The sequence below is a fragment of the Linepithema humile genome, chromosome 5 (genome assembly GCF_040581485.1).
Source record: "Linepithema humile isolate Giens D197 chromosome 5, Lhum_UNIL_v1.0, whole genome shotgun sequence".
Classification (NCBI taxonomy): domain Eukaryota; kingdom Metazoa; phylum Arthropoda; class Insecta; order Hymenoptera; family Formicidae; genus Linepithema; species Linepithema humile.
The window spans coordinates 30,109,106-30,132,541 of NC_090132.1; the positions used below are offsets into that span (position 1 = coordinate 30,109,106).

Genomic DNA, 23,436 nt, shown 5'->3' on the forward strand with positions numbered 1-23,436 from the left:
GCGGATATTCCGATACTTTCGGTGATTAATTGCTTTAATCACAAATTAATTGGCTAATTTCAATATCTCGCGTACGCATCGATTTTACAAAATGTTCCACGAGACGCCTGATTTAGTGCATTATCAATGATGTCCGATATCAAATGACATTTTCATAAGCGAAAATTATCATTTTTTTAAACATCACCAAAATTTTTTTCAGATAATTTTATGTATCGTGGCGCACAACAAAAATATGTTAATCCGAAAGTCAACCATATGAATAACTTGACGCTAAAACATGGCTCAATTCACAGAAATGTATATTCAGATAATCTATATGCTATTACTCACTATGCAACTCTTTCTTTTCCACGGTCACCGTCGTCTTTCCAATGAGAGCTTTAATGCGCACAGTTTATTCGTTAGAAAGTAGCACTTTTTGTGTGTTCACGCGATTACAGAAAAATAGTCTGGACTGCGTTTAGTGATTCTTTGTGCACATCGAAAGTGATTGAACGAGCCGAATAATTACCTGCGTATTGTTGCAAACTGGAATAGGCATTGCTCAGCGAGTCCTGAAGCCCGTTCAGCGGTGTCCCCGTCAAAGAATTGAGCGTGAGGGATGTCACAGGACTAAGACTGCCCCCGGTAGACCCTTAAAAATGAACATCATGTTGTGTTACTTTTTACCGATCCTAAAGTGCAAATTTCGATAATACCCAGGCCTAAGTAATTCCGAGACATGCCTCGCATGCTGCGATATCGCGAAAACGGCAATCGCTATCGCTCCGAGTTTTGTCATCACGATTAGAGGCAGAAAGCAACGTACTTGTGCGATACAACGAATTAATTCTACCAGATATTACTACTAGATAGCAAGATATATTTTATTCAAAAAACTAAATATAGAATGACCATTTTTCTTTTTCTTTCGCAATGAATAGTGGCGAGGATTATTTCTGTTCATCTAACATAAGTAGGATTTCATAGTTTAAAATTATTACTATTTCGAAAGTGGAATTTAAAGTAACAATCTTATAATCTTACTAGAATTATTACTAAATCTTAACATTAAATATAATTATTATATAAATACTCAAATGTAACAACTTCCACATTTTTGAAATTACTAATGCAAATGTGAAATGCAAAATTTAAATTTTGTGCATTTAAAATTAAATTTAAAAATAATTTATTTGTAAAAAAATTTTTATCGTGTATGAATGAATAAAAAAAGATTACAACGTGATACATATAAAATATCCCATTTAACGGAAATTTGGTCTGTATTCTAACAGTTAAAATTCGCAGCACGATATTAACGTTTCAGAAGTAGAGTATAAAATACTTCTCCCGCGCGATCATTTACGTGATAAAAAGTTACGCGCCAATTCCTGTGTTAATTGCGATAAGCGTTTTGTGAAAAGTCCTACTTTTCTTTTCCATTATGCATAGATATTATTGCCGATTAAACTCTTATAACGAAAAATCATGCATCCATTAATTGCGATAAGCGTTTGTGCGAGAGAATCATATACATTCAATACATCTCAACTATACACACACAATAATTCAGTCCGATACGTATATATTGTTAAAACTACGATTTATACGATTGATGGAGGATAAAAGTATTATACGTTCCTAAAAGCGCCAACCGGGTCTCGCCAATTAATGCATTAATTTATTGTCCGCGAAAGTTTTCACAATAATAATCTAGTGCGCAAGAGTTATTAATTGGCCCGGCTGTTCACCTTCGTGGATAAAATATACATACAGAGTGTTACAAAACTATCGTCACAATTTTTCAAATTACAAAATTTGTTGATCATCTTTTTTTTATCGTATTTTAATGTGTTAAATTTAAAAAAATTAAATTGAATCGAGAAAAAAATATTTCACTATCTATTTTTTATTCGTTTTCTATTTTTATGTTTACTTCTTGATTTTCAGAGTTTTTAATAATAATAAAACTGTGACAAGTACAGCACGAAAAATGTAGTATTAAATAGAATCAGGAGAGACCCGCTTGATTAAGTCGGCAGCCAACAATAATTATCTTCTTGTAGTACAAAGTATACAAGAAACAATTATGAAATATATACAAAAGTGATAGGGGAGGAGCAGTACTGACGGGAAAGAAATTCAAGAGGAAGATATATGTATAAAATACGTTTTGCAATACGATAAAGAAGACGAATCATCCAAACAATTTTTCTTCCATGTAGGTCTCACCTGTATTTCCTGTTTTCCCCAGAAGGGCAGCTATGCACGAAAAAAAATACGCATCGTTAAAATTGCGGTGTATATTCACATAAAAGGAAATCGCAGTATATTATGTATTGTAATATCATTCATTGTGTGACATATTTAGTGCGATATAAAAGTAACATTCCTGTAGCTTAGACTCGTTACATATCTATATAATAATATAGATATAACGTAGAAGCGTTTCGATTAATTAAACATTACACATAATTTTTGTGAAAAAATTTTACGCAATATTATGCTGTTATGCAAATTTCTGTGCAATGGCTCCAACATATAGTGACTCAATTTTTGGTTATCGTACGTCAATTTAATTTAATTTAATAAATCTATGCGATCAGAAATCGTTAAAAAATTTTTAAAGCTGTATAATAAACTCAAGTAAAAAGTTAAAAACTAATTTGACAGATAAAATTCAATGATTATATTATTAAAAATATCTAGGTAGAATTGATTCTTATTTAAAATTTCTATGCGCTTAATCATTTGGTAATTGATCATTAATTATAGCTCATTGCATTGAATTGATCGCTTTGATAATTCAGCCTCGGAATAATCTCCTATATACGGCGTATGATCGCACAAGACGGGGGTGCGTTTAGGTCCATCATGGAAATTGAAACGTAGATAGAAACGAGGAACATGAGGGAATTCGGGGGATGGGGGAAACGGAGGAGAGGGAAAGCGGCGGAGTGCGCGCATGCACGCACGCACGCACGTACGTACACGCGGGCTATTAAATAAGCGAAATGGGGAAATCAGACCGTCAACAAGATTAAGACCCCTTTTGCATGATCGAAATTAATTCAGTAATTGTTAATACTGTACCAGGCAATGCGACACGTACATAGCGACATACCTGCTGTTGAATTCGCCAGGCCGCTTAACGCTGAAACACAGAACACGTTCGCGGTATTAGTAAGCGGGGTCAGTAATATGTATACGATATATTCTCGCGAAATGAAGCTTTGACGGGATTTTCCCGGCGTTGCCACCGACATATTGTATTTTTAATTGCAGCTGGGAAATTGCAGAGTCAATACTCATTTATGTACACGTTCATTTATATCAAATTAACACAACAAGTCAGGTCTGCAAAGCTAGCAAGCTGCTGCGAAAAATATTTATTTTTCTCATCACATTATCAAAACGTAAATATGCTTTACTTATACTGGAATATTTCGCAGAAAAAAAGTAGAAATAATTATTTTAAACATCTTTGGCTATGTTAAATAAATGCAATATATAAATTTTAATAAAATAGGCTAAAATAAATTCAGAAACATTGCAATTATAATTACATATCTAATCTCATTTTGCAATATTGAAATCTATTCCTGTTCAATGTCAATTTGACTAGTTGACTTTATTGTTCCAAGAACTCATTGTTGTGCAAATACTTGCACAACTATGCGAGTGAAAAAACGGAATGAAGCAACTTGCATACTTGACTCACTTCTCTGTTGACTTTACATAAATCATAAAAGGAGGGCCACGTTGTGAACACGCAACATAATAAAGGTGTGTTAGTTTGCTTTCTTCATACAGATGAAAGGCGGTGAAGAGGTAAATTGCGCAATTAACTATGGAAATATACATCTTACCTGCAGATTTTGTACATTTACACAATTCTGCATGCACTCAGTGCAAAGATGGTGCAGGTTATTCGAAATTTTGGTTCACTAAATATGCTGCTTCGTGATCACATTTAATTATCACATTTCATAATTAATTACTCTATTTTAATTTAGATTCAATCACCAAACTCGCTCAATATGGAAGAAATAGTTATAACGAGTTTAATTATTTTAATACGTAACACGTAATATTAAATAATAACGACAAAAGTTTGCATTAAATATCTAATGTCTAAGAATGCAGATATGTATAATTTATTATTTTAAATAATTATACGAAAAATATACTCAAGCAGTCGTCTTGATTTCTTTTTGTCTATATAATTGCAAAATTTACAATGTGTTTTGCACATTGTAATGTGTTTTACATTGAATTTGGTGATTAAATTTGAGATAAAGATTAAATTTTTCCTAAAGCATTTTTCCTAAAGCAATCTGCAAACAAAAAGGATGTGTTTCAGAAGTCAGTCTGAACTTAAAACATCGTAACAATTTAAAAGCCATTGCACTGAAAGAATAGTTGCGGGACAATTGATAAAAATCACAAAACGGCCAGTAATTTTGTTGAAATATAGTGGAAATATTAGCTATAGCATTTTTCGAATAAATATTATGAAATCTCTTGTTTTGCAATACGACTAATAAAACTAGAATTGGACACAGATTCTTTCTCTCGACTGACTTCCAGCATGCATTGTTTACGATTGCTGTGCTGTGATGCGCAAATGTCCTGGAACACCTTGCTTTCATTGTCGTATTACAATTAAAGTCTGTTAATATACTTTGTGAGAACACGTATAGTCATGCCGTCGCATTATTACTGTCGCCGTAATCACGACACGACTTTGGCTGGTTTTCCATGCATACCTACAAAAGCATAGACAATTCACCCGTTCGCCTGGAACTTCAACAACGCATGCGATCATTAAAGTCCGATTGTGCAGAAGCGGATTTACCGTCTACGACGCGAGTAACGTACGTGAGGCATAAGCATATGGGTGTTTTGTACAATTGGCGGAAGGAGTATAGCGTGAAGTTACGCATATAATTTGAAGCGCCGGACAGTTCCGCACGGAACTTACAGCTGCACGTCAATGTACGATAACGTGTTCTCTGATTGTGTACCCCGCGAAATATTCTCTACTCACTGTTTGGCGACACCTGGAGGTTGCCATTTCCGCCCGTCATAGCTGCCAGGGTGACGAGATTCTGCATACTCATCGGCGACACGCCCGCGTTCGCTGTAACATAATCCGTCAGACTTAATTGTAGAGATATTTCAATCTATCGTAAAGATATACTAATTCTTAAGATGTGATGATTTCTGAACAATATAACATATAACAAAAAGACTACAACAATATAATAAAAGACAAAGGCCGAAGTAATGTAATTTACATACAAACATACATAAAGAATTTTTTTCTTTTTTTTTTATGATTTGGTGGCATTAAGAATATTAATATATTAGGGTAGAATATTATTTATAATAATAATTACTCTTAAGCTCGATTATTATTTAAGATACTGCTTCAAAATTATTAATTTATCTAATCTAAATTTTAAACTCGATTTCATATCAGTAGGCGATACTTCATTCTGCGCTTAATTCGCATATATGTGAACTTATTGCGTGACACTAAAACGTCATTGAATGACAATGCGTTCCGCAACAATGAACAATAAACACATGTTTCAGAAGAATATTAATGATAGAGGCGTATAGAGCAGTGTATCATCGTGTACTGGCGTTTTTCCCGATCTCATTAAATGTAGAATTTTATTATTATTATATAAACTGGTACAAGACGTTTCGTTATAACTTTCGAGAAGATATGACTTGTGGGACGCGATCATACATGGCGGAAGTTGGAGAACGTAAGCGTGAAATAATATAATTTATTCTGACACCGATATGAATGCGCAGGCGAGTAATTTTAGAAGAAACGAATAAAATCTCATTTTGCTAGCAAAAGTGGATCGATCGTATTCTACAGCGCTTTTCGTCGGAATAATAGCGCGTCTGACACACTTCTCGATAAAAACGGATTATCTCCCAAAAGAAATTATATATTTAAACTCGTCCGCAAGATTCACGTTTTTACCTCATTTGTGAAAATAGACCTCCTATAAGTAGGCAAGTGGCGAACTAGCATAGAGCATGGGGTCAAAAGGTGACGCGATAAAGTTATACATGTACATACGTTTGAAAGGCATAAGTTTAAGGATACGTCAGTCATTCTAATGTTAGAATTCCAAAAGAATCAGCGTATAAAATCAAGTGAACAGATAAGATGTATTTTAAATGTTCTACGAAATGTTCTATGAAATTATATGCAGAGTTAATTATGAAAGTCTATATACGTATAACTTATATAACTATAACAGTATTGTTTCAGATAACATTGTAATATAAATGTATTTATATTTCACAGATGAATTTTGTGCGCGTAATCTCGGTGCTACGAAATATATTCGTTCCGTAACATACAAAAACGCGTCGAGAGTGTTGTTTATTAAAGTGCCGCGTGATTTTCGCATTCGGGTACGCGCGCGAGCAATGCGTGCGCCGCGGACGCGTGTGAGTGTCCCCGGAAGTCCGCTGAGAGGAAGAGGAGGCCTAGGAGGCGTCGGGCGACAGCAGAGCAACGATATGGTGAGTAATTTATCATAAAAAAATACATCATTTTAACGAGAGCGAAGAAGCTGTACACATATATGAGAAACATATAGAAATAAGATAAGAATTCAATTAATAAGAAATATTTTATTAATTTCGCAATTGAAGTTAAAAAATGACATTATTTCTATCATGATGAATGAGCGCGAAAATAAAAAATAACTAATTGACACTGACCATACTCACCGGCGGTATTGCTCAGAGACGCGAGGGTGGCTAGACTTTGTAGATTCGCAGGGTTGATCTCCGCCGGACTGGGCACTGCGGGAGGCGCTGCATGCGCAGGTGTCGCCGCTCCAAGGCCAAGGTGTTGTTGTAACAGTAACTGATGTTGCACATTCGACAATGCATTCGTGGCCCCTGTATTCGCGGCAACTGGAGTCGCGGCACTCGTTGTCGCTTGCAACTGCTGCAACAGCTGCAGCGACGCAGGTGCCAGGGTATGCGCGTCATTCTGCGAGTACAAACGTGATTTTCATCATCCAATTACGATCGTTGCTGTGTCATATAAATCATTCTTCATATCATGCATCAGTTTCACAATTTCCATTTGCATTGTCCGGAATACCTCGCCTTAACTTTGGTTTGCCAAAATTATAACTAACTCGTTCAAATAATTATTAAATCTAAATTTCTTCACGTTTAGAATATTACAGTAGAATACACACTTTTGGATCTCTGGTTTTTCGTAAAATTTTCACCAAGGAAAGATTAATTGCACGCTGGCCAGAGAATACGTTCGTAAAATTTTATGCAAATCTCATGAAACGTTCAATAGAAACAAAGGCTTTAGTGCAGGTAGCCGCATTGGATGCAGCATATGTTCGAAGAACATGGGCCACGGGTCTTCGAAAAAGTCTCAGTCCTTTTTTTATATATATTTTGCATAACAAAATTGAGGTCGTCGTGCAGAAAGTCTCAAAGGCTAGATAATGCATACGAGTGTAAGGCGCTCAAACAATAGAGCGCCATGAAGAGCATTCTCGTTCTCGATGCAAATGGAATCTTTGATACCGGCCAAAAAGCTTTTATTGTAAAATATTAAGTGCACGTACGGTCAGGTAATGCGGCGTGATGTTGACTCCCGCAATGTTCCAGAGATTCGACTGGAGTTGTTGCATCCTCTTCTGATCCTTTTCCTTTTGCGTGTCGGCAAATTTTACGACTAACGGCGACGAACAGCCCTGAGAATTGTACATATGTTTATCGTAAATGAGATGCGAAATGTACAAAACAATTGATTGATATTACAATCGCGATATCCGATATCTCGGTGCTTGAAATTTGAATACTTGCTGTTGATTTCAAAACATGTTGACCGTTCAGAATTATATATATATTTTTTTTTTCAATATTTATAATATTTATTTTTTGTTTTTTAAACAAATTTAATTCTCGATATAACTTTTCTAAAATAAAAATTTAAAAGCGCACCGCGCAACAATAAATAGTTCGATCAAATTTTATAATAAACTCTGATCATATTTTGAATCAATGTGTTAAATCTTATTCTAATAATGTATGCCGTGACCTATAAGAAAAGGGATTGATTGAAAGAATTCTGACGCAAAATGGATATTGATCCCATCATGATAGGAGTAAAATTTTTATCCCCATCGTATTAGTAATTGAATATCACAGAATTAGAGCAACCAATACTCATGCTACAATTCAAAGGAAAAAAAAAACAAAAAAAAAAAAAAGTGATTGTGTATGTATATATAAAACACATTTCTTTATTTCTGTTATCGAATTGCAGAATAACATTAATTACTTTAATTAAAAACAAAATTCATGAAATTTGAAAAAAAAAAAAACGATATGCTGAAAATTGCATCAACTTCTTCTGCGAAATCTACCCACAATTATAATATCCTGCTTTATCATATTAATTTATTAAAAAATTTCTGCATAGTCTGATATTATTCTCATTAAGTTTGAACTTCTGTTATATTTTATTTTGAGATCTCGTTTTACACCTGAATCCCGCATGTCTTCGTCCGATGCATTTATTGGTTCAAGTCCAAGTTCAACATTGGCGTGAGAACGGATTCTCTAGCGATTAGACGTTACATTGGGGGGAAAGAAATACTCGTACTTCGATGGTACGCCGGATCGTGCACGCGATTCGCGAGGTCAGTGAACCGTATACAATACGCGTGCAATCGGAGACGCGAAATCGGCGTGTCGGCTGCGTCGGTAGCGACGAATGAGCAAATTCGAGGAACCTGGAGCCGGAAATATTCGTGATATTAAAGTAGAATTGCCCTCGTGCCCGCATGCCTTGGCACGGCTCGCTTTTACTATTCGAAATAGTACGTTGCTTAGGCATACTGTTGCCAGGATAAGTAAGCCATTCTAGAGAAACAGCTGTATTTCGTGAGGTGGTTGTTGATATTGTTAAATATTTAAATGCGTGATTAATGTGTAAGCTGATAAAAATTACGTATACGAATGGCCGTTAATGTGCAACTTTTGAAATTGCCCATTATTATGCACTGGTAATGATTAAGTAAATTTTATTTATTTTAATCGTTTCTGATTTTTCGCTTGTTTATTTGTTTTTTTTTTAAATTCATCAATTTATTATTTTATGATTCTGTCTCTCATCCTTTCGTTAATTTTCTCGCGCTTGCATTTTTTGCAATCAACTGAAAAATAAGAGCAAAGATTAACTTTTGCACTTATTTTCCAAATATCTCGTATACTAACAAGCGTTTGATGGTGTAAGAAAAATATCTTTTAAATTCTATAAGGAATCAAACTTAGATGTCTGAATTATTAATCGTTAGTAATTTGCTCCAAATATAACACTTCATATTGATGAAATAAAAATGTAAAATATTGTGGAAAAATTAATTTTTTTCGTATTAAAGTTCGAAAAACCAAAAAGCATTTTTTGCTAGAAATAATTCTTGCACAATATAATAAAAAGGATAATATAACGGATATATAATATAACGGATTTATTGATCGTAGGAAGAGAATGGACGATTATATTTTTAACGCACAACGTTAATAAAACTAGCATCTCGCAATACACTCTACTATTTTCGAACGTAATGGAGATCCGATAACAGCTAACATTTACCTGTCCATACCTATTCTAGTATTTGCGGAAGCTTAGGAAGCTGGGGGGTCTGATGGATGAGGGGGAGGAGACGGAAAAGTCCTGGCGAGCTTCGAATCGCCAAGGTGTCGGCCAGTTCAGCCGTCTTTACTCTCGCTCGGTTTTAGTCACTCCGAGTTAAATCGGTATATCACCGAGGTGACTAGCCGAGTAGTAGATGCACACGGATGTTTCGTCGGGTGACAGTGGCATGGAGCCAATACATCCGACGGCTTGCTTGAATCGCCAGGAAAAGAAACGAGCCGCGAAGATTCAACGATCCGATCTGTGCCATTATCTGCCGGTCCTTTTACGACGCCGTTTTCTCCGTTTAAATGAACGGACAAGTCTTCGCGGCCCAGTTTTTTCTTGCGATTTAAACGCAAGAAAGCAGATCATGCTTTCATTCAATTATACATTATTTTCGAAAACAATCGAGACTGTGTGCTCTTATTTTTTTATTAATTGCAAAAAATGCAGGCGCGAGAGAATTAATGATAAAAAGAAGCGGAACAGAATCATTATGAAATAATAAATCGACGAATGGTAATTATGAAAAAAACAAATAAACAAGTAAAGTGTGTTACATTCTTGCAGAAGTTGAATCATTCTTCGGCGAGAATCGTTACACTACAGTACACTATCAATTCACTATTACGATTATTTTGAAGTTAGCCCATAGATGAGAGGCTCATGTGGGATATCAGATAACGTTATTGCGATCATTAACCGAGTTTTGTTCCGCAGCAAAGTTGTCGAACGCGAACTACTAATGTTAACCTGGAAAGCAGTTACCGTGTTTTACGCGCTAACTCTCAATTTAGTAATTTGTATCGTCAGCATTAGTAACTTTAATTTTTTAACGAATTAAGTTAGTAACCTCAATTTAAAATTCATAATTCTTAATTGATTTAAAGCCGAAAACATTAATTGCCTGAAATTAATAGTTCAGTTTTATCATTCCACGATTAATTTTTCGTTCACATGTAATTTTGAGATTTAGAATAAATTCTAAAATGTTACGATCATTATATATGGCTTTACACACTTGCTCAATCAATTAAACTTACCTCCATTGTCTGGGAATGATGCAGAGCTTTGATGGCGTTGATCGCGTACTGTTTACTAGCGAAGGTAACAAAGGCACAGGCTTTACTCTTCCCGGTGCTGTCCCTCAGCACCGAGCATTCCTCGATCATCCCGTAAGCGCTGAACATGTTTCTAACGTCGTTCTCCGTGAACTTTTTTGACAGCATGCCGACAAACAGTTTACGCTCTGCAACAATAAAACAAAGCTTTCCTTAGTGGTTTTTTTTTAAACAAAATTACGTCATTGCGTAAAAAGCAGACATACGTATTTGTAAGATATACGATCTTCATGATTTAATAATAGCATCGCATTACTATGTGAAGATAGATAATATGGATATTATTCATCTTCACGTACGACTGCAGACAATTAGTCATAGATGTTTCTCTGACCAATCGTACAATCGAACAGCTAATATATACAATTCTCATTAGCAAGGATATGTAATATATTCTGCGTAAAATTACGTGGTCGGTAAATTAAATGCACATCTCATTGCCAGTCTTATCGCGCCTTTTATAAATGTTTACATTTAATCGATTTTATTATAACGCGTTTTATTTTGAATTTATGAATGACTCAGGCGATATAGGCTTTTGTAATTGAATTTCTCTCTTAGTGAAAATTTAATAAATTTTGTCATAAGAATTTACTTATCACATTCAAAACTAGTAGAAATTTATGAATATAAAAATAGCATTTTTTTAAAACTAACTATTTCGTAACTAGTCTGGCTATTTACACTCATCAGTCAACTTATTTTAAAATTTCTGTAAATATAGTTTCACAATCAATCATCATCAACGTGACATATTGACATGACATGGAACGACTAATGTCCTACCAGTTTAAAGGTTAACAATTGCCATTTAATATTCTTGGCCGCGAGCAACGAGTATCAATTAGTCGAAGGAACGAGTGTTCTTCTTACGAGAGACGATGTAACGCCGTTCTTAAACTTTGACTCACGTCATCTCGAGCTGAGATCGCGAGTGACATCATGATTTCCCATCTCGCCCACCGTTTAATAAGCGTTTACGGATAATGCAGACCGTGGTCAACTATGGACCATTTGACGACGGTACCGCCGCTGGAGAAGGTGACCTGGTCAATATTTGTTTAGGACCGGGAGAAAAGCTCCGCCCGCGAAGGAAAGCCGCTTATGTAAATTCGGCGTCGCGGGGGATAGACTCGGCAAAATACTCGAGTGTATCTCTCAAGTCTAGCCTCGTTTCTCTCATCCCTGTCACGCGTGTTCAATTCTCTCGTGAATCTTCTCGGTGTTAATGTATTGCAGTTAGTTCCGTGAGATGCATAGATATGCACCGGGAATATTGCTCGATCGGCAGAACAAAATGCTCCAAGACTTTACAGTAATTATTATTGCGCAATATAAATGTTATTTATTTATTGATGAAAATTTAAACTGAATACACAGTATCAAATTTTTCTCATTTTGTTAATTGAGAATTTAATTGCGAAAAAACAAATTCTATCGTTATATAATTTAATTAGCGCTATTCTATGTATAAATAATGCTTTGCAAGTGAATATTTACGAAGCGTTTGTAAAATCGAAATAACAGTTTCCTGTTCTGTGAGATTTGTCTGTGATACGATGTGTGTACATGTGTCACGCATGCATAGATTTACGAAGATTATAAGCTTATATTTGTTTTTGAGTATCTGCTGATAATTATGCCGCGTCAGTATTAGATCAGAAGTATTAGATGCTCAATAGTGCGACCGATGTCACATTAATTAATATTTCCGAGTATCGATAACGTGAACTAATGTATTAATACCAAGCTCTGCAAACTCACCGGTCAAATTCTAATAAGAGAGCTGGCTAAATACGTAACCAACATTAATATGTGAAAATTGTGACTCGCTGTCAAATGTTGCAATCCAATTTGTCCGATATCAAAGGAACATGATGCCGCGTTTCAAGCTGCGCGCAGCCATACTAGCGCGAATTGAAATCGAGCATACGTCGATTTATAGTGCGCGCAATGTATCCATAGAAGTTAATATCAAATTCGTACGGTACGATTGCGCGTGATCGTGTTTCGGGAAAATCACCAATATGCTTTATGTGCAAATAATTATAGCCTACGATGCTGATAAATGATACCACGATTGAATTTTGTAATGCTTGCTTTATGATAAAATATAGTAAGAGATACTGGCAAAAAAGTATATCGCTTCGAAATACAATCTCGACATATTCACGATTTATTTACACAATGAGAATAGTAATATATTTTTCGTGGTAAATTTGTTTACAAATTGTACGTTAATGTCGCGCGCCAATATGCTATCATTATACACGGTTTCATTCTCGATCACTTTGACGTTATTCCATGTTAGTGATACCAATTTTGGTCGTAAATCCTAAAACGTGACCCTCTACTCGGAGAATTTGCCTCCTGTACCAATTCAACCCATCTGGATGAAAACTCCCTGTGACAACGATGTAACCCTTTGCGTTTGCAACCCTTTGCGTTTAACGAGTCGTATTCAAGGGTCGTGTACAACCGAAATGTCCGAAAAAAAAAACAGGAAAAAAAATACTGAGGCCTGAGGATCAAGGGAGCCCAGAGGGTGATCCGAGCCGCGGGGAAAAGCGAAAAGGACGAAAAGAGTGCCGGATATATCGGCCCGGGCCACGGCGAACTCGTTCGCAGTTAACGATTTAATTAATTTCGCAGCCCCTAGCGACCGGATACCCGCGGTTGCCGGCGACGGATCGGATTTCCCGCGGAAATCGAATGAAAATTTTAAGCCCGCGCGGCTTTTCCCTTCGCGAGGAAAATACGGTGTAAAAAGGCAGCTGGCCGGGGGCGGAAGACAAATTCTCCCCCTTCCCTCCCCACCCTGCGTTCCAGTGAAACTGCGGCCTTCACGGAATGTTTATTAAATACCGAAGGTGCTGGTTTTGTGCCCTTCCCTCCTCCTGAACGAACCGAAATTTTCCGCCCGTCGCGACCGACGGAAGACGAGTATTATCCGCGTGCGAAGGTTAATGTATCAGGTACCTCTCGGGTCTATCGGGGATAAAGTCGTAATCGGTTAGGAAATAAAGAGGGCAGACACGAACCGTCGACTTGGTATCGTCGACTTAATTAATTGCAATGTTTTCAAAAAAATTCTTGTTGACACTGCTGTTAATTTTATAACAACAATCAATCATTAAATTAAATACGCTGAAATAGTTCACATTTCGTTCACCGCTCGTGCAGACTGCCAATGATATATGTATAATGATATATCTAATTTCTCTCATACCGCGCCATAATTATCGAAACAGTTTCGAGTTTATCGCCATAGTAATAGCCATTGAGGCTATTAACGCGGAAATAAAACAAGAGCACGTGATATAAAGGCACTGACCTCTGTAACTGCATTTGTAATGTAATTCACGTGCAAACTAGATACGATGCTGCGTCGGATCATACAATCGGATATGAGATGCAGATCGCGCCTGCTGGAATGTTTGCATCGCACCGAATATTCCGTTAGGACGTCTGCGGCACGTCGTCACAGAATACGTGCATCAAAGTATTGCGCATACTCTATCGATCGAGCTTTATAAACTCGGCCTGCATAGTAAACGAATAACGATACAAAAGGCGCTGTAAATTGCGAGTGCAATGCAATTCTTCATGGGTTTCTATAGAAAATTCTTTTATAAGAACGACGTGCAGGATCCTTCTGATTGTTGATTGAAATTCTAAAAGATACGACACACATGGTGGCCCGAACACATATGGTTTCTGTGTGAAAACTTAGCCATTCAGTGCACTATTCAATTTTCAGCTTATCTAAATTCGTTTTAAAATGTCTGGCGTAGTAAATTTTAAAATAATATGCTAATATTTATATTTACATTCTCGTGCAGAGTAATTTAATAAACGTGGAATAAAATAACAATGCTAATACCTTTGCAAGTATATTATACGATTTATGGACTTTGCATAAGCGCATGAGAGAGTTTATATCAAAATAATTTAGATTCAGCTAATATCGCATGATGGAAATTAGTTTTCGGTTACGTTTTATAAGATAATGCAACCCGTCAATATTGACGATAATTTGCGCTTTTCTCGAATTCATTCGGGAACGTTTCGATACAAACAGGTGTCTGGCTTCTACAAACAAAATGCTCGCGGCCAGCCGGTGGCCAATGCGGTCGCTTCTGCTCGATTCGATCTCCGTCTATGCATCTCGCGGGTCCTTTCACAACCTGTGCAATTAAATCGCAGCCTGCAAACGTGATAAGTTTTCCAACGAATTTCCGAGCCAGACATCTCGAATCGATCCTCACGTTCCGATACGCAACCCGTCGTCGTTCTTTACTCGATTTTTCTTACTTTTTTTTCGCGGTGCGATGCACCCGAGCGCGAGGCATCGCGAATGAACCAACGCTCTTACAGGCCGGAGAAAAAGACCAGTGCGAGATTAGGATCGTGCATGCAAATGCGAACAGGCGAGGGAACACCGGAATTTCGCTGAGAAGCGTTTCGATGCGCCTTTTCGAGATGCGGCACGAGAACGTGTCGTTGCTCGATACGCATCGCCGGAAGCGTAGCTCTTTGATTTCCGCTAGAGTTTTCTGAGACGCTGCTTCGTTTGTCGAAAATTTTTCGATAAGCGCCGTATTATCTGAGCGAAATTTTTCAAAATCAATAAGGTTGAAAAAGTGAAAATAAAATCTTTAAATAATCCTTAATCTTTGAGTTTTTAGTTATTATTAGAAATTTTGGAACAATAGAAAATAAAATTACCAGAATATTTTTAAGAAGTTTTTATCATTTTAAATAGTCAATTTAAATTCGAAATGTTCACTTTAAAGCTTGCCTAAATATTTACGAAAAGCGTATCCCTATTTCTTACAGTAATTCTTTACAATTATGCTGCTTTAAAGTTGTTTGCTCAGAAGAAAAATTTACTAAACGTTTTAATTAAAAACATTTTTCTCGAATCGTATAATCGTTTTCCCCCCTCTACGAAAACTGATTATTGATAATTATTAAAATTGGCCTCTTGCCACGATGGGTATTAAAGAGCATAAGATCCGTATCATTGCTAGTTCTGTATTCATCGTGTAGTCGCTTCGCCAGGAATATTTTTGCTCTCTTAACGCTCTGGTTTTTAGGCCACGCGTTTCTTTTAAGGAACGAGAGAATTGGCCGTGTTAATGCAATTGCCACGTTCGCACGTGCTAAGTGCAAAGCATTGCGTTCTACTTGTAGGAGGATCTGCAAGATTAGCTATTTATGAAACAATATCTATGAAATCTTATCGTTAGCTACGAAATCTGTGGATTAAAAAATGTATAAAAATTGTAGATAATAAGAGTTTTTTGGAAATAAAAATAAAAAATTTATAGATTAAAATACTAACAAGTTACGTGTATAAAAATTAATTCTTAAATCAGAAATTGAAAGAAAATGACATATTTCGGAGCCAATCTGGTAACTGATGCACCGACAGGTGTGTTCATCTCAAGTTTGGTCACAATTATGCGATCGTTAGTATGTGGTCGTCAAAGTTCCCAGGAAATGACGTCAGAGATAGATAGCGGTTTATAGACAGCTCGAAATTCCGATTAGCAAGACGATTTGCAATAACAAATTAGAGTTTTACGATGCACGGGACTGCAGAATAGACAATCATTGTTTTGTTTTATGGACCGACATTTACGGACAGTTCATATGCAATGACTGCGGGTTTATGGTCCAACGAAAATACAAACCAATCCTGTCACAGTGATTAATATGTAGACAGTGACAAACGAGCCGGTTAGAGAAGGCACCTGCGAACGAAACTACTTTAGAGTATGCATAACGGGGTCTGCATAACTGTCCTCATTCTCGTTTAAATCGTTTGCTTAGAACATCGACGTATTATTTTTCAACCGTGTGCAACATAGTTCGTAGTATTTCGCTAAAGTACACATAGTCCATTTCACAGTGCATTTAACGTTACATGGGCGTATTTTAATCTTAATTTTCGCTTTGGCCGTTTGTCTGAAATGCGACACGACAGCTTCTGTAAAACAAATTCAAGTTAAACGATGCGATTCGTTTAATTATTTCAAAAGTTTAAAATTAATTTAGAAACAAACAACTTATTCGTAATCTAAAGATTACATTTTGCGTATATCTATGATGAGAATATCGATTCTTGCAAGCGGACACACAAAACTGGTTTCATCAGGATAAACGTTTCGCGAAGCGTCTGCGGAGATTCAGTGAAGGAGTTGAATCCCCGTTCTGGATTCCCTACTGCCGACCACATTTCGTGGAAACCCTTGTCACCCTCGTGACCACCAAATATCTTCCTCGCGATCGCACAACCGCTGTGAGAACAAATGACGTCATAAATCGTGGATCGCGATTGTGAGCGCCAAGCATCACCATCGTTAAGGACGCATACGGAAGGATACGAATGGCGTCTCATATATGTCCGAATAGTAGATGAAGTTCACTAGTCACATTTATACTCGGCAGACTGCAAAGACCCGTAAGCGGGGTGCATTAATTGAGCATTTGTATGGGATCCGATGTATCATGTTGTTTCCAGTTAGTTTCCGCAATCGAAGCTCTATGTCCATTACGCTAGTACTACTACACTATACTATACGTTCTTCCGCCGGAAAGGATTTCTTCTCTCAAAAATACATGATTTGTTCTGTTTATCGCTACTTCGTTGCTATTTTTTCTTTTGAAAACGTCACTCGTTTTTCCCAAATAAAAAAGTTTTTTCTTGATATTATATTTTGAAAAATGATCTTTGTTAATGATATGAAATATTCATCTTACTCTAAAATTCAAAATTGACATTTTTAAAAATTACAAACTTAAAAATATTTTATAGATTACATTTTAAATTATTTTAAATGCTTTAAATTATTATGTGTTATTCTAATTTATATAAATTATTATGTTAAATTATATGTTACGTTATATTGTTATACAAATCTTACTTTTTTTCAAATCATAATATTTGGTAATATTGTGTGATTTAACTTTTTATTTCTTTGAAGCATACTTTACTCGTAAAATCGTCAGCGTGTAAGCACGTACATACGTCCCTTCCTTTTTACTTGACGGAACCCCGAAACGTTCCTTGCATACAAAATCAGTTACTTTCAACAAAGAAGACTTCTCGGATACTAAAATAATTTCTTATGACCTACATTGACTTCTTTTACAAACTTGTCGCGGTTATAACATGCACGTTGGTCTTTTATATTACTTCCTTTATCACAATTGGTCTTTTCACTAAACTAAATTTTTTGGATTTAGAAATATCAATGCAAAGTTAGCTCCATTTATCATATTTAAATTATCATTTGCGAGACTTTTTGAAAAGCAGAAAGTAGTTGAAGTATTAATTTACTTGAATTTGATTTCTTAAATATCGCGAATTTAATTTTATATTTAGAGAATGTCATTATTATCTGTGACAAGTTTAATGTCATTATTAACCTGCGTTTAACGATAATGATAAGTCTAGTCGGATCTTTCTTTATTCGGTTACGACAGACATTGAGTAGGAGGAATAATCGCACAAGTTTCTAAGGAAACTAGTATTACAGCTTCAATATTCTAGGCGAGATTTGCATAATGATTAATATTTATGTCATTACTGTATATCTATGCAAAACATCAACGTTGAATATTTGTAACTATGGAAACCTAATTATACATTGATGTCTGAATTTGTTGAACCAAAAAGTCTAGAAAATGTATATTAATATTTTAAAATGATAGGCAGGAAAATGTATACTATTTTTACAGACATTTACACATTTATCCATTTAAATTCTTTCTAAAATTCCAACTCGTGACAATACGCGATTTTGATTAATTATTTCACAAAGCTGTTACAAATTAAACTATTAAAGTCTATAAATAGATTAAACACAAAATTTTTTTTTATCTCTAAAAATTAGTTTTTCACGAAAAAAAAAAAGCGTAAACTAAGAGAATATAGTTACAAATAATAATTATTAACTGTAATTACTATAAAACATTGGAAATTTGTTTTTATAAAATGAGAAAACACTGTTCACAATATTAATGTTTCGATGTTTCATCACAATGATTGCTTCAGCAAAAAAAAATTTAATTGTTGTTACGTTTAAGAATCACGTGGACATATAGTGGACGCTAATTCTCGACTGCGCTTACTTATCATATGCATGTTGCGAAACGCACATGAATATGTAAAATACGAGTCAGAGGGTACGTTCTAGGGATAATAAAACCGTCGCAGGAGCACTTCACTTTTATAGTTTCCCGACCTTCGAAATCTTCGTTCTCCGTTTCATGTTACATTCTGCGAAATACAACAAGTTGCGAATAAGAGAACTTAATCACTTCAATTGTTCGGTAATCATCGGTAGTCCCGATAATCGCGTAATTACTCCACACGTTTAACTGTAATCGTTCTCCGGTTGCTGCAGTAGGCGCATCGGTGTTGCCGAGTGCAGCGAGATAAGTCATCGTCAAAAATGCATTGAAAATTTCCTATACTATTCTCACCTTCTTTTTCGAAAACACAATTGCGTTAAAATACATATAATTTATGCAAGGTATTATTTCATTATTTAAACATTCCACAATTCTACAGTTGCATTCATTAATACTCATTATAATATGTAAACCAAAATTTAATCATCAAAATTATAACTGCATTAACATAGGTAATTATTTGAACGACTTTATTTGTAACTTTATAATGTTTGACATCTTGTTGTAAACATTTTGTTACGAATTATCATTAATGAATACACATGTTCAAAGTTCATTACCTGCGAGAGGAAAAAAGATTGAAATACAGAGTCCGAGTGTTATTGACAACTTTGTGTATTCATTGCGACTTTGACCGATTATATAGTTTGGATAATAAATCATATCTATTTTTTTTTTAAACACATTGTTACTTATTTTGATGTCATGGATATGCAACAATTTATATCATTAATAAACACTTGTCATTATAAATTATGTTCGCAAAAAATAAAAAAAAAAATCATGTTCAATAACATCTTTAGCTTCTGTTTTTTTGTAATTATTTGAGCGTGCAGTCAAAGAGTGATCAGTTGGATTGATTGATTAGAGATTTAAATACGTGTAAATTTATAGCACGCTTCTAACTTGCAAGAAAACTTATTGAAAAAAAAACAGAAAACATCATTATATCAATAAGTAGAAGTAGTCATAGAAGTTTTGCAATAACATGACGGACGTACGTTTTCCGCGATAGTAATTAATTTTACTGAGGAAATACGGTGCACATAGAAATATCGCGCGATATTGCGTTTATATATAGTTGCAGCGTACGTTCTTACATAAAGTTGGAATATAATGCGTCGCAATGACATAGGTATGTATGAATTCACAGTGCGCACCCAACTCAGAGGCTAATATTCCTCGCGAGCGGGTGAACACATGCGGCGCAAATGAGCGCGTTGAAAATAAGTCGTGTAAAGTTGCTTTCGTAACGACGTGCCTATATTGCAGTCAGAAGATAACAGCGTGGCGACACTAGGTGCACCAGCAGTGCATTTATATCTGTGAGGCCCCTAGGCGGCACTTTAAGATTTCTCATGCTCGACAATTTTATGCATATTACATTTAATTGAGGAAATAACAAAGTATTATGCATTTCAAACGCCAAACTACGTATTTGTTTCACTATTGCACATAATTATATATAGCAGAGATACTAATCATGTCTAATTCATCGTTAGCGTCATCATTTTTTCCAGAAAAATTTGAATTGCAAATAATTGATTAACTTTATCAGATAAAATAATTTTTTAATTGTAGAATCAATAAATAATAAAGCAAAATTATTTATTAAATTTATAATAAATCTCTCTCTCTCTCAGATTGAATGCAAAACGAGGTTTTGTCCAAAAATTATAATTATTTTGCAAACAATATTTCATACTTTATTTTAATGTTGTCTCGAAGAAACATGATTGCCAAACATTTAAATTAATCTGCAAATTATCTCGAAACTTTTCATTATTATTTTTTCATCGTAATTTTTTGAATGCACTTAAAGATTGGCAATCTCAGCGGCGTGTCTTGTGTATCTGTGCATAAACATGTTACTGTAAATGCAGCTTGTCGAGCCGGTAGATGAGTTTGCTGCTAATTGTAAGTACTAATTCTCGCTGTGCATTCGTATATGCCTTGTACAACACTGTACAACGGCATGCGGCTATTCCGTCATACGACACCGCCGTGCGGAGCATGTGCTGTCGGCAGTAAGCGGAAAACCTAGCCAGAGAGTAATCGCAATCCCCTCTTGTGCAACCGGATGGGCGCCGGTTTCTGCGAGACCGCTTGCCTCGTTGTACAAGACAAGAAAGAGAGAGAGAGAGAGAGAGAAGCTCGTCGGGCCAACTCTTCGACTTGATTCGGCTCAAACGACATGTCGATATCGCCGTGGTTCCCGCAAGTGAAATCTCCGGCTACACCAAAGGAAAACGTTCTCTCTCCCGATATGATCTCAAGTTCCCTTCGCGCATGCCGCTTCGTCTTTGCAAGAAGAGTCGTGCCGTCGCGATTTTACCTTACTGTGTCGACCGGAATTACCTCGATACTTTTATCATTTACCTCCGCGATTATGTCGGATCGGTGTGTATGGACTCGTATATAGCCGGATTTGAAAAGATAGGCTCAAGATAAGCTTCTTAAGAGGCTTTCATAAGGTGAAAGCTTTCGATATGCAACTATCGCGTATGTAGCTCTTCATTTTTTTTTCCGAGGAAACAAAGTTTGACCTTATATTCAGACGATTAGCAATAAGCGAGCATGGTTATTATTGATTAAGCGGATATGATTAATCTATGACCATATGGACTATAAGATCATAGTTATAATGATGGAACAGTTATTGTTAAAATGAAAGTAACTGTTGAAAATAGTTTTCACGATGTCGTGGATATAATTCTACGTAAAAATATCACTTGGTTTTTGAAAAGTCTACCAAATTAGATTCGACCAAAATTTGACCTAAATAATATTCTATTTTTATGATTGTTTTAGCTAAATTTTCGCTAAATACATCTCATTAGAGTCAGTACAATTTAGACCAAACGGAATGAGAGTTATAATCACGTTCACTTATGAAATACGAGTATCTTAAGTATTTCTGCGGAATCGCGAAAATATACTTCATAAAATCCTTTCTGTATGATAGTATTTTTAACACCGAGACTAGCTACGGCTACCAATTTTATTCGCAGCGACTAAAATTACTTTGGAATATCGCTTACACACCGCAGCCATATTTCGCTTCGTTTGCTACGATCATTAAAACTCGATGTACCTTTGAAAGATACGGTTTCGTCGTGGTAGATATGGAAAAACGTCGCAAGATTCTTGAATATATTTCCCTGCGCTTTGAGTCGTCTGACTCTTACATATTTTCGACCTGTATTTGCTGCTCCGTCAAAAGGAAAGACTTTATGACAAAAGAAAAGGAATTTTTGTACACGATATATTTCCGGGCAGCATTTCAAGTAGCATAGAAACTTCAACATAGTAATTATTACGCGAAACGTTTATTTTCACAGATTTTAATGCACATGCAATGTACGTATAAAATTTAAAATATCAGAGTTTCCATTAAGGGCTGTCTAAAAAAATAAAATGTACGATAACATTTCAGAATTAATATTTCGAAATAATTTTATGTAATTGCAATATTACATTATTAAATGTAATGCATTTAGAATCATCGATATTCAAGCGAGTTATTCTTCTTGTGTACGTGTTCTACGAACACTACCGTCTACCAAGATTACGTCTCTGTTTTGCGCGTGGCGTTACGCAAGTGCCTGCAGGGCATTGTTTTGCACAGGTTGAAAACAGCGTCATGAACGAATGTTCAAGGATACGCTGTAGTCTCGTGCGCCTCACGCGCGCCGTAGCCGAATGCAATTCATCGCGAATTCTGGAATCATCGGGCGAAAAAGACGATGACTGGCGCGTTACAACAGTTTGCGCAGATAGAATGGAATGATTGCCTTCCGTGAAACGATTCACGATCACTGGCGCTCGGCTATTTTCGGAACGCATAATCCTGAAGCGCATAAACTAACTGAATTCCGTTTTCAGAATATTGTTCTGCAAGAGTATTCTTCTCGACGGCTGTTGGAGAAATTGCCTTTGCTAATTTTGAAAGAATGGTTTCACAATATACTTATACGAGAATTCCTAATTTATTACTATCGAATGTAATTCATATTCAGAAAAAATAATGAATCACTGTTTTCAGAAGATAGTAGAATAAGATTTTTTTTTCCAAATTTTCGTGTAAAATGATGAATGCGATTTTAGATTGTATATTCAAGAAAACATCATACACAAGTACACAACCTTTGACCGAGTTTAGCATCGATTAACTCTTTCTATATTAGAAAAATTATTAAATACAATTTATTAATATATTTATTTTTAGGCACCGAGAAATCATCGATATTCAAGCGTCTCTGTAGTCTTTGCCTGTGACATAAATAGACGAGAAATTGATTAACTTCAGATTAGCGTTAATTCGCGTCGGTGCGGTCTGTGTAGAGTGATTGAGTCTCTCGAACGTAGCTTTAAATAAACAGCGCGCGATAATACGCCGTGCATCTT

At 35.7% G+C, this 23,436-nt stretch overlaps 1 protein-coding gene across 25 annotated transcripts in view; it reads right to left on the reverse strand.

The window, feature by feature from the left end:
- LOC105676039 (CUGBP Elav-like family member 2) overlaps positions 1 to 23,436 on the reverse strand; it is a 339,661-nt gene that overhangs the window by 10,592 nt on the left and 305,633 nt on the right. For 14 of the 25 annotated variants that reach the window (XR_010890354.1, XR_010890353.1, XM_067355660.1 and 11 more), the window contains 8 exons: positions 10,747 to 10,952; positions 7,623 to 7,751; positions 6,745 to 7,021; positions 5,036 to 5,128; positions 3,098 to 3,139; positions 2,218 to 2,247; positions 515 to 637; positions 334 to 381 (listed from right to left, as the gene is read on the reverse strand). Coding sequence is in view for 23 of the 25 variants with exons in the window: in XM_067355660.1 (XP_067211761.1) it covers positions 334 to 381; positions 515 to 637; positions 2,218 to 2,247; positions 3,098 to 3,139; positions 5,036 to 5,128; positions 6,745 to 7,021; positions 7,623 to 7,751; positions 10,747 to 10,952 (948 nt within the window). In the remaining 2 variants the exon portion in view is untranslated. The remainder of the gene's footprint in view (positions 1 to 333; positions 382 to 514; positions 638 to 2,217; positions 2,248 to 3,097; positions 3,140 to 5,035; positions 5,129 to 6,744; positions 7,022 to 7,622; positions 7,752 to 10,746; positions 10,953 to 23,436) is intronic. The other 11 variants (XM_067355665.1, XM_067355666.1, XM_067355671.1 and 8 more) reach the window with 11 other exon arrangements.